Raw genomic sequence first — 13087 nt, 5'->3', positions numbered from 1 at the left:
TTGCAGCACAGGTTTGTTAGTTTGGGGTTTTTATTCTTTTTCTTAAGGCCATTTACTAAGTGAAGTGTGAACCAAGCTCCATGCAGGCCTAATCACTCGTCCACAATTAATCTTTCGATTACAGTCGAGTCTGACAACCTCTTGCATGGCTATCCATGCCTACCATCTTGTCATGAGTGCCGCCTTTCAAAATCTCTTACAGTAATATGCAAGTCGGCATGCTGAGACAAAGATGGTGCTGTACAATAAACCCTACTCTGTGAAAATTGGAAATTCTAATTAAATACTGATACCTTGAGAATAATAAAAAGTAAGTAGAACAAATTTTGAAGCTAATCAATATGATGGGCATGGTAACTGGAGTTTATGCCACTACTATTGTTACTCACTGAAGCTCGCTTTATGAACTTGCAGGATGCAAATTTGTGCAAAGTCCTATTTAATTACACTAATGCATGCACACTGGCATACTAACAAGCTCATTTCCAGGAAGACAATAGGCTAGTAGGGGACTTGCATTCTTTAACAATATGCTTGCATGAACATAGATGTATACATAATTCAGTCCCTTGTAAAAAAAAAAAAAATATGCCTACTCACTGTCAGGGAGTTCAACAAGTATACAATACATTACATGTACATGTAGTATCATGTAACAGTTATTGTTTGGTTCCTTGAATAATACAAGTACTTCTGAACAATAAATTTGCTTGAGACTTCAAAGCAGTACATGTTTTTGATGTGGGATTTTTTATCATCTTGAAATTAAATGTGATGACAAAATTGATAACGTGAAATTTAAATCAATTCATGAAGAGTCGGTGTGAATGCATTTCTTTAAAAAATGAAAAGTTTTATTGTTAAAAAATAGGCTAGCACTAAGTACATGTAGCTATTCCTATATGATACTTTTTCTTAAGTGCAGTGCTAGATACTAACTTCTACTCAAGACTGCAAACATATATTAATAATTCACATTAAAAGAATTTCTGCCGGAAGTTCTCGGAACAAGGGTAGATACATGTTACCATTATTAAAAATGAGATGATGGGTCTGTGAAGAGTTTTTTTTTTAAATTGCATATTATTTTTCAGGTTATGACTCTCAAACGCATAAAGAGAAACCATGTATTTGTGTCTGAGCAATAACTTGCTTTAAATCTTGCATTGGCAACATCAAACATTTGCCAAAAAGTACAAGTAAGGGATCATTCAGCAAGACGTTCAATCGCAAAATTCTAATTTCCTGGTCACTTCCAGATTGGAGATTGGTGATCAAGAAACCAGATTCTGACTCTCAAACCCCATTCACACTTAAAACCTAATGTTTGCTGAAACATCTTCATTCGCAATCAAGAATAGATTTCATTGACTTTGAACATATATACACATAACTATTGAATTGTATTATGGGTCAGATGATTTGTAGTTTATTGAATATAGCCGTTTATGAGATTCAGTGTTTCACAACCCTTTCCAATTTCTATAAAGCTAAATCAAATCACTAGTTTAGATTTTTAGTACAAACTGAATCTGCAAGGAAAATGCATTCACACTACCAACAAAGAATTGCCAGGGAAGACCACCTGCAAACTGAACTTCCTGAATTTCCTGTAATCAAGAATTTTGCAAGATTCATAGACTGCATTTGTATATTTGGCGTTTTCTTAGGATTGTGAATAAAGCATATAGTTTCATAGGTATACATGAAAACTTCGATAAATAATGAGAAAAAAGCACATGGCTGGATAGTGTTTCAACTCTAGGAAATCTAATCCAAATTCAGACAAATGAAATACAACCTAAAGAGGAAAGACTGCCTAGAGTGGTAAAAGTCTAACTTTCAGGTTTCATGGCCCTCTCAAAACAAGAGAGTTATGTTCACACTGATTCATATTCATAGCATTTTGACATCACACAAGATGGTGTCTGTATGAACACAGTAAAGTGGCAAACGTTTAATGATGCGAACGAGAACTAGTGTAGATGTAGACGAAGGATAACATCCATAGAGTGATGCCTTCTCATGCAGGATAAAGATGCAGGAAAGGAGAAAATTGGGATGCAGAATGCGAGATACGGGTCAAGGTAACAGCAATCTCTCCTTGATGAATCTTGAGTTATCCATGCCTTCACACAACCATCTTGGCCATTTGCAAGAAATAATCTGCATACTAACACCTTCTTCCATCCGTTTAACTCTCTTCTGACGAACTGAGCGAACTCTCAGTTACTGACCAAAACAAGCATAATAGAGGATCTTTTGAAAATGCTTAATGATGTCATGGGGTCGATATTTTCTAGTGGGTTAAATTTTCTTTTTGAATCCAATGTCCATATTATAAAAGGCATGTTAGCTATTAGAGGAAAATGCCCTTGTTAAATCTTGTTAAATCAGTCTTGTCTGAACTGAAAGAAGTATATTTTCTGTATATTTTCATGATCAGATGGTCAGATTGATGGAAAGTTATTTTGCATGATTTGAGCTGTTTCACTTTCCACATGTATAATCATGATTAATTTAAACTTTTACTAATCATGATTTAACAGATTTGACCTGGAATAATCCCTCTGAAATTTGACATGGTTTTGCTATAGCCTGCAGTGACATAACACTATTAATACCTGGAACGTTGTGTTAATAATGTTAATAAGCAATCCAATGTCTAACAAAGATATGTATGCCGAGGGCAAAGTATGCATCAGCCAAACTTCATTAGATCCTCTCCCTGTCTAGCGCAGAGCCTCATTAATCACAAAATATGAGAAATGACGGCAAAATTTGCAAATCTATAGCATCATTCGCTCGTGTTGGCGTAGAACGCCATTCAAAAGACTGGAGCAGAAAGAACAAATTTACCTGTATAATAATGAAAAGCGAGGGGGGGGGGGGGGGGGGGGGGGGGGGGGGAGGGGTGAAGAAAATGTACATGTAGCTGCCCAATACAAAGGCTTTCAGCGTAATCTTCTGATCAGTGTTTTACACAATAATATAAAGATCTGTGATGTGTACTATATTATGTCATAATATATATTTATTTTTGTTGATGTGATTCATACCAGCATTTGTGTATGAGACCTACATCGTTGATTTTCAATAACAAAATTATTCTTTTTATCGTACTCGAGTTCCATTATATATATTTCTGCAACGCATACACATCTCTTTATGTAAATAAAATATAATGAAAATTTAATTTCCACATATTTCTTCATAGTGAAAGCCAGTTAAAAAAACTCTACATAAACAAACAGACATGCATTTTCTGAAAGGGCAGAGGCAATAGTAGCTGTAGATTGCTGGTCCTTTTTTTAATGTTTCTTTTTTATAAAAGCCAAAGATAAACTCTAAGTAAAATGATGCAACCATTTTTAGGAGTGTTGATGCAGATATTGGTGATAAAAATCATTATTGAAAATCTGAAGAGTTCACCATATATGAATCCCAAAGTATCACTAGTCTGAGTATATTCAGACCCTACACACATCATCAGTCCCTAAAAGTACTTTGTATCAAACTGTAATCTTATCCTCATAATAATACCCCAATATTTATTTCTTGCAGCAAAGAATTTTGCAAAATCAATTATTTAACCAGTTCTTATGTATGCCAAAATGAAACATAGTGTCCAAAACAGTAGGAGGACGGATGAGTGTACACATCAACAAAATGGCTGAACCAAAAGACTATTCCCATTATGACCAATTTTGGGCCAATTTGATGCCTGATATTGGGAGAATAAAAGAAATCTGCAAAATCCATAAACTTCAGTCATTTTTCTTTTGTTTATGTGCAGCCTTTCCCTTCTTTATCTTGCTCACCAAAGCCCCGTATTTATAAGAAGCACATATGTTACTGTACAATGTGAGTGACCCATTTCTTGTGGATTTACTTCAACTTTGGGGGGAATTGTCTCTAGTTCTGAATCTATTAAAACCTGCATTTTGCTCTGCAGTTTCTTAAAAAGCCAGAAGAGCACTAACTATGTTTCAAATTATATTTTAATCCAAACATAATTTGTGCCATTTTGACAGATTTTAAGGCTTTTGGAGATTTTTTTAGTGGATGCTATAAACAGTTCTAACATTATACTTTTGTTATGCTCTTATAATTCTTCACGATATTTTAATTTAAAAACATTTCAATGATATTTATGAATCGAATCCAAAATGTTATATATCTATTGAAACAAATAATATGGAGTTATGGAGATATGCATGTAATTCTTTGTTTTGTTTACAGACACTTCTATTCAATTAGGAAAAGAGAGCTTCTTTCAAATGGCCATTTCCTCTTACAAATCAAAGAATAAACCAGGAAATAGATCTGTTCAAATAAATTGATTTGCTACCTTGTGTTCTACTACACCAATGTCACTCTGTAATTTTCTGTAACTTGCACGAAACCATCTGCTTAAATGCAGGAACTGAACTCTCTACAAAATATTAAAGTATATTTCTAAGAACCAGATGTAAAATTACATTTACGGGGCCTGGCCTCGATTTTGAAAGCCAAGGGATATATGTCCGCTATCTTAAATTTGATTGTGAAATTGATGATTAGATTTTGGCCATATTTATTGGTAGCTCTCCATAGACCAGCTGATCCGAGCGTTTCTTTGCAGACTGGACTTCATAGTGTATGCATCTTCCCACAGAAAATTCTTTGCAATCGAAAAATGGATGCAAGATTTTACATCTACAAGATATTTGCTTTTAACCCAAATTTGATTGCTTCTGACCTAATTTGAACAATACAGAAACACCCGCCCTTTCACATCATTCTCTCTTTTTGTTCTCACTTGTTCATGGAAAATTGGAAACTTAAGGCCCGGTCACACAGCCCTCCACGGGCGTATCGCGGCCGAATCACGGCCAAAAATTTCTGCCCGTGAAGCAGACGCTGTTGGACGCTTTGAGGTCGCGATAAAGACGCGATACAGCCGTACTTTACCCGTCGTTACACGCGGTTAGAAATTCACACGCGGTTGGCCGCGCGAAAAAGTTTTGGGCTGCCCAAAAATTTAGACCGCGGGTAATCGCGGGCGGTACACGTGGTACACACGCGGTACACACGCGGTAAAGACGCGGTACAGACGCGGAACGAACGTGCTAGGACGTGCTACGGCCGCGGTTAAGACGTGGTTACACGCGGAATTGGACGCGAAATTTTAGCGGGTAATCGCGGGTGGAGCACGGTCATAGCACGTTTGTTCCGCGTCTGTACCGCGTTGTTATCACGTGCATTAGCGTGTGTACCGCGTGTAAGCGTGGTAGGCCGCGGTACCGCCGCGCTTCACCCGCGATAAGGACGCGGAACAGTCGCCGGCGTCTGTTCCGCGGGCATACCACGGGTAAACCGCGGGTAAGCCAATTTTGCACATTTTCCACCACGGGCAACCGCGGGCAAAAAAAAAATCGCGAAATTTTACCCGCGATACAGACGCGAAAGGCTGTGTGACCGGGCCTTTATAAATAGGAGCTTGCCACAAAAAGCATACATAAACAAATAATATGGCCAGAAGATAGGCGCTATCTAAACTACATCTAAACTACTACTATAGTAAACTACAATGAAATTCATATGATACACCTATTGCAGTTACAAAATAATTCTTTTAATGAAAAAAAATGAGAGTACCGGTATGTGGTATGTCAAATCCAAGAGGTAAATATAATCAAAATTAAGTAAAAACGTAATTGCAAATTGAAAGGTAGTGACACAGCACAAATGTCGCACTGACGTGAGAGGGGTAAATGCTCCTTAGAACGGCAAATAAGGGTTGACAGTAAGATGCAACAAGGGCACTTAAGGCTTGTTAAAAAATGGTGAGGTAAACCCGCCAGTATTTTTGGTATGTGTAAATAAATTGCAACAAAGGATTTGCGTCCGTGTGCATTCACTGAGCTCTGTGTTTTAAAATACAAAATTGTGAAGCGTTTATGTCATCATACTACATCACATCATTTACAATAAAAGCGAGCATACATTCCAAATGGTAAGGTCTTCATTTGCTCAATATAAAGCTAAGAAACAATCACTTTCAAAATGAAATTGTGAAGCCATTAAGCAGTCACGAATCAAAGAAAAGAGCTTTGGAAATTTCTTATTTGTTTACACAATTACTTGACTAAACATTGGATAACCAATAGTAATGGCCTTTGTCATATCCCAGAGTCCTCATAATAATCAATGTCCTTCAGCCATTAGCCACGTATCTCTCTAATGCACAGCTTATATCAATTTACATTTGTTCATCAACCAATATTACTAAATGCAGTAAAATATTTCTTTGCAGGAAGCATTAACAATGTGTGTGTTTAGCTCTGAAAAACCACCCCCGCAAGTCTTTATCTCAAAATCAGTTTCGAATTACCTTTAGAAAGGGAAAAGGTCATTTGATTTGAATACAATTTATTCTGCCATATCAGAGAGAATATGCATCACTGTACATACATGTATGGTCTGTTTGGAGCCAGAAGGACGCTAATTCATATACTTTAACACAGAGTTAATGCACTTCTGGCTCTTAACAGAATGGTTTTTTAATGAATTTGGATCTACATGTTCATGCATGTTCATTGCTTGACTGTGGTACACAATGCAACTTCAAGACAAATAAAATCATGCATTTTCTTGAAAACTGGCAGCCATGTAAGCAAAATACTCTCCTTTAAGGATGGATCTAAATGAATAAAAGAACTTGATAACAGCAAGGCACTTAGTTCCATGAATATTTCAAGCCAAAGATAATGGTAGAACCAGTGGCGTAGCTACAGGGGGCAATGAAAAGGAGGAAATAGAAAATGAGAATAAAAGACAGGAAAGAAAAGGAGAGAGGAAATGGGACCATGAAAAGAAGATGGTTCCTCCCCCCCCCCCTCCTCCTAAACAATGGCCAAGTTTATTTATAGAGTAGACCCCCCCCCCCCCCCCTCATAATGCTGGAGCTCCTGCAATGTCTAAACTCACTCTAAACCAGTGGATGGGAGTCACAACTGGTAACCAGTTTTACTTCACCTACTTCATCATGTCATATATCAAGAATAGAATGTTACACAGCTCATTAAATCAGACTTTGGCTTGGCAAATCTCATCCATCTAATTAAGGCCTATTTGTCTTTGCCAGACAGCAAAACATGCATACATATCGTCGATGTTTTCACGAAGTGACGGTAGTGAAAAAAAATTGCATTCACTTTGCGTGACGATTTTCCTCACTACCGTCACTTCGTGAAAACAAGGACGATATATGTAAAGGGTTGTTGACGATATCTTGGGAATACTCAAAGCAGACGAGACATAATTCTGTAGGCAGGTTAGCACCATGTCCTGACATTAATGTTAAAGAGACCCATTGTCTGTCTTTCTACTCTAATCAAATCAATGCTTCAGGAGCTTCAATTTCATTAAAGATAAAGACTAGTTTTGGAAACGTCCCCTCTCAAAAAATGAAATGGAAGCTCTTATTACCAATCATGTGAAAGAATATGTTTTGACTAAAACGTGATCATACAAATTTTGCCGAGAAACCGCCTACTAATTGATATATGTGGTAAATTATTATATCTATTTGGACTTGATAGATATAACGCACGTGTGGGGGTAGTCCCATATAAATTTTTCTGTGTACGGTGCTTGTAACTTTATCAAGACTGGGCCAAATTTCTTATCACTTTGATGATTCCAGAACCTTGCAGTACACACCAATAGTAATATGCTAGATGATCAATCTTTTTTGATCGATTCCACAACTTTTCTTTCACAATGCAATCACATGACCATAACTGGTCCTTGTCTTTAAAGATAAAGTTGAATTCTGGGCATACAATAAGATAGTGAAAGAAAAATGTCTGGAAGCAATGTGGAAAGGTTGATTAAGCAGCCTAAGAATTGGAGCATACTTTGAGGTTTCAGAATCATCAAATTCATAAGAAATTGACTTAATCCTGATGAACAGCACATACACTAACACAGAAATGTGTATAAGGGACTACACTCACATATGGCATAAAAGTTTGGCCCAAACTTTCAGCTACATGAATTTCTTGTCACATTTTGACTACGAGGGCATATGAAGAGAAATCCTTTTCAGGGGAAATTTCTTTTACAATATTCTTCCTTACTAGCATAAAAATAATGAAAAAGGTCACAAATTCTCTCCCACCTTTACCATAACTCCACCTTCTCTTTAAGCAAACCTATATAGTCTGGCTGCTCTAATCAAATCAATGCTTCGGGAGGATCGATTTCTTTAACAGAGTGCTCTTTCATCGTCAAATCATTAGAGAATTCTCCTTCCTAGACGTGCTTATTTTGTCTTCTCAAAACAAAACAGAAGGAATAAATCAAATAGTGCTTCCAAAAATAGGTATATTGAAAGATGAAAACTAGGATGGTGGTCATGGTTATTATAAATTCATGTGATACCCAATCTTGGTTTCTTTGCTTATCTTTTAAAAATGTTTTCAAGGTAGATTTAATGTCATCATTTATTAAAAGAAAGCGAGGCATTAACTTTGTGAAAAAGTGTCTGAGTCAACAATCTTTAGGCTCTCAGCAGACGATATAAAAAGGAGCAGTCAATAAAAGCTCATTTTGAGTTTCTGGCGATGTAACTGCATTTCAAGAAGCTGAAATAACTATCCACGAGACATTCAGTATGAGACTGCACGCCTACATGATTCTTGGCTCTGTACAGGCATTGTGTGGTAAAGTGATATGTACAATGTAAATTCTATGCAGTGGTCAGCATCCTCAGCCAGATACCTATATTCAATTTCACACTGAGAGTCACATTTCCATCTCAACAGGTTTTTTTACAGCAATTAAAGCAGCACGAAAGAGCTTTTAATATTAAAAGCTAACAAATATTCTCTCATTCATCCCTTAGAATATCATATTACACCTCAAAAGCAGCCCACTTTCCATACACTCAGAACAAACATGTGTTTCAAGAGAACATGAACATAATCAACAGCTAGTTAAAGCTACAAAATGCTCCCCAACACATCTACATTAGATATGAAAGTATCATTTTTTACAATTCCTTATTGCAGGATTCAGCACTTCAAATAAGCGGTTTTCTTGGTCTAAATGACCATCAAGAATCCTGTCCTGCAACCTGCAAGTCATGCCTATGAGAGCCAGGTGGCAACTTTACTATCCATTACAAATAACAAAACAAAGTAGAATTTGGCCATCTAGCAAATATTGCATATGCGTAGCCAGGCTTGCAAAAGTGTTAGGAGGAGAGCTCCAAGGTTATAATCATATATCATCTGCTAAATGCCAAAAGGTTACTAACTTGAATCATTTAACACAGAGTTATCTCCCTTCTGGCTCTTAATACATGATACATATAACCTTACGATGAAGTTTGTAAATAATTATCAAGTCACTTACATGTCATTCCCATGGGTTTTCTCTTCGGATGCATGCTTCAGATTCAGCTGACTGTAAAATGATAAAATCAAAAAAGATGTTTCAAACCAAGATAAAAACACTTATTAGTCTTGAATGTAAATACTTATACTCTAATCGGAAAAAACAATGTGGGAATGGTAACATATTACCTTTTGTGATGTTGTATTGAAGCTAATAATAACACAATCTTAGATTGTTAGTTGAATTATGTACAACATGATCAAAAGTACAGTACTTGTATCCTTTTTTACTTTATCATCACTTTGACTTGTTGCTTATTGTAATATCCTGGTAATGTTTAATTGTTTAACATAGCGTTTTCATTGTATTATGTAATGCAAGCCCTTCTCTTAAATTAGTTTTTCAATATACCGGTACTGAAGAGATTACCTTCTATAGAGTTTGCTTTAAAAATATAAAAGTTTCCATAATTCGAATATGACAGATACATGTCGAATGACTTCAGTATGAAAAATACTCCAACATTCCTCCTCAAACTAATTCTTCATCCACCCCACCAAAAATAGGTCAAATAAACATATCCCGGTACAGTCCTGCATATTGATCTGTAATCACATCCCTTTACCCGGCTTGCTGGTTGTTTTTCAGAGAACCCAATTGATTATATGGACCATATTGACATTCAAATCAGGAAAACTTAGCTCACCCAGAAATAGGATCTTGAGCTCAACATTTTTGCAGGAAAGGGAGGAGATTAGGACATGGGAGAGAAATTCCAGACTAAAAAGGATTTAAACTCCTCTTCTCTTTGTCCTTCCCTCTCTCCCTCCCTCCCTCTTCAGAGTAATGCTAACCCTCTAACTCAAAGGCCATTAATGAACAATGTTAAGAGGATTTGCTCCAACACAATCTAAAAGTTTGAAATAGGTTTGTTCCTAATAAGTATTTGTCATAACAACTGTCACTAAGATGTAGACAGTGCTTATAAAGGTTGTTGGAGATTAGCAATTTCCCAATGGAACTATGGGGGATTATCATACAGCTTATTACAGATTATCAAAACTTTAAGATTACTGTAAGCTTATTTTATTTAACACGGTTTATACACGCAACATTACTTTCAGATGTCAAAAATAATCTCTACATCGACACGATTTACCTCAAATGCTTATATATCTATAGTACTGTTTCCAATAGGACCATGATCACTCTACATGTCTAGTTATTATGGTATATTATGTGCAAGCGAGAAATAGTAAGATATCATTGGTGACTTTTATCTGAAAAGACTCAAAAGAGGGTTTTTCTGTCGAGGTACCGTTTAGAACCATCCATTCCATTGCTAATGAATCACGTTAGTTTATGAATCCTCAAAAATAAATTGACCTACTAGCACAACTTTTTTAAATTACCAAAAATTAATAAATTCATAATGCCCACAGAGATTGGTCTCTACTTTTTTTTCTTCTTTAATTGTTAAAAATTTCAAATGCGAGAAGCAGCTAACCATAATTCTCCCACTGTTTGACATTTCCAAACGATTACCGCCCAGTCACGAAGAAATAATGCCACCTTGGGCAGGGGGGGGGGGGGGATATGAACATTCGAAATACGCTGTTAACCGTGCAAGTGTTAGCTACTTCAAATGTCAGTTTGAAGGGGATTGTTTTGAATTTTAGTGGATCCTGTGAAAGGGTATATTCTAATGGTGTAAGCTGATACCAACCTTTGAGACTTCTCGGCTTCCAGAGATGCTAGTTGGCGGGAAGGCCCATGGAAAACACTGTTCTTCTTTACTCCTCCCCCGTTAATGACTCTTACATTCTGGAAAGATCAAAGAAAAAAATGAGAAAAAAAGATTTAAAACTAAATGTAATAAACATTCAAACATCGATGCTTAAATAGGGACAAGGACAAGGTTCATCAAAGCATCAAACCATGATATCATTATAAATACCTCTTTCATCACAATTAAAATTAAAAAAATTCTGTTACACATTATATTTAGTTAAAGGATCATATCATATTATACATTTATCAAGCTAACAGACTCATTCTTTATAAGCAGATTCATAAATTCACTGTTATATCAACATCTTATACAGGTTAATTCAGAAAAATACCACTACATTAGGCATTTCTATAAAAGCATACACTTATAAATCTGTCAATTACATTTTTAAATATTAATAATAATAATAAAGAAATCAGAAAATGTTGTTGGTAATGATAAACATGAGTGTTGCAAAGCAATGAATGAAAACATCTCAGTGTACATCTGGTAGTCATGTCTTCTACCCCCATGGATTCCCATCTAACATCTTTTTAAAGACAGAAATGCTGATATTGTCAGAAAAAGGCAATTTTTCAACTTCCTAAGCTGATTAAGCTTGAGAAGGTAAAAATAATGGTGTCAGTAGGCCTGTCCTCATCAGCTCAAGTTTGCCAAATAACCCGCTATTTTAAGTATCCCGATCGCAAATTAGCCAGTTAATTTGCAACTTCATCAGCCCACAGATGCAAATATCCTGAGAAACATCGTCTTGTTTCCCAAATATCCCACTATTTGGGAAATAGGGGGTTAATTTGCGCCCGCCGAGCTAATTTGTGATGAGCGTAGCGGTCTGGTGAAGGCGCAATTTTGAGCTTAGGGACAATATCCCAAGTCTGAAAATAGCAGGTTATTTGGTAAACTTGAGCTGATGAAGACAGGCCTTATGATATTGGGTGGTAGTGAAAGACACTTTTAATGCCATGATCTTGACCTTGCAACAAAGATTTTAAAAACCCCAGGGGAACATAGTCCTTTATTGCAAAAAGTGTCAGAACCGCACAACAAATTTTGAAGTCATTACTAACTGAAAGGCAAGAGGGAAGGAGGAGGGAGAAGAGGTGAGGACAAGGGGCAAGGAGGAAGGAGGGGGCCCGGTAAAGCACTTTCTTGTGTATTAACATCAACAATTTTCGTATACCTTATGGTAAGGTTCTTTTCCCCCAAAATGAAATAGTGTTCAACTTAATGAATACTACAATTTGGTACATGTACTTAGATGAGGAAAGATTGAAAATTCACCCGAACTTGTCAGCATGTCATCTGCTTTAACATTGTTCCTAAAGCTATACAATGTTACTTCTCAACAAAATAGTAGAAGTATATGAACAAATAATATTATGATATCCTAGTCCTTGCCCTTGCCATAACCGTTGCCTTAAATTGATACTCATATCATCACGAGAATACAGATGCTCACTCTACCTTGGCACAAATCATATTAGTCAAAGATGCTACCTCGGTGGAATCTCTTGGAAGATATAAATAAGATTATCTGATTGATTTGTATCTCTTGGCCGCAGGTTTCATTCTGATGATGAGCTTCAGATGTCTCTTGGAAGAAAAATATGATACGTCCTTCAACTTCAACCATCTCATCTGGAAATTATCTGAAATATTTTGTACTCCACCAATTCCTTGACATTTTTGCCCTCTTTTCCCCGTACATTGTCATTGTTTCTATTTATTTATTTTATTTTTTTCTCTCAACTTTTAGAGGTTGAGTTGTTGAGTATATATCTAAATGTCATTTTTGCTGTTGGTATATCTACATGTGTCATTCAGATATTACAATATGTTGTTTTTCTCTATCATTCCCTTATTCCCTTCCTCTCTGTTAGTCTGTTATAGTGTGCAAAAGCCTGGCAG

The 13087-nt window shown here is 36.3% G+C and overlaps 1 protein-coding gene across 5 annotated transcripts in view; it reads right to left on the bottom strand.

The window, feature by feature from the left end:
* The window catches only part of LOC577006 (sodium/calcium exchanger 2), an 84886-nt gene that overhangs the window by 47324 nt on the left and 24475 nt on the right, over positions 1-13087 (bottom strand). For all 5 annotated transcript variants that reach the window (XM_011685576.2, XM_030976843.1, XM_030976844.1 and 2 more), the window contains exons 3-4: positions 11114-11211; positions 9406-9456 (exon numbers count right to left, since the gene is read on the bottom strand). In XM_011685576.2, coding sequence (XP_011683878.2) covers positions 9406-9456; positions 11114-11211 — 149 coding nt within the window. The remainder of the gene's footprint in view (positions 1-9405; positions 9457-11113; positions 11212-13087) is intronic.

The sequence above is a fragment of the Strongylocentrotus purpuratus genome, unplaced genomic scaffold, assembly GCF_000002235.5.
Source record: "Strongylocentrotus purpuratus isolate Spur 01 unplaced genomic scaffold, Spur_5.0 spur5_scaffold_9, whole genome shotgun sequence".
In the NCBI taxonomy this organism is placed as follows: Eukaryota; Metazoa; Echinodermata; class Echinoidea; order Camarodonta; family Strongylocentrotidae; genus Strongylocentrotus; species Strongylocentrotus purpuratus.
This window is presented reverse-complemented; position numbering and strand designations above follow the sequence as displayed.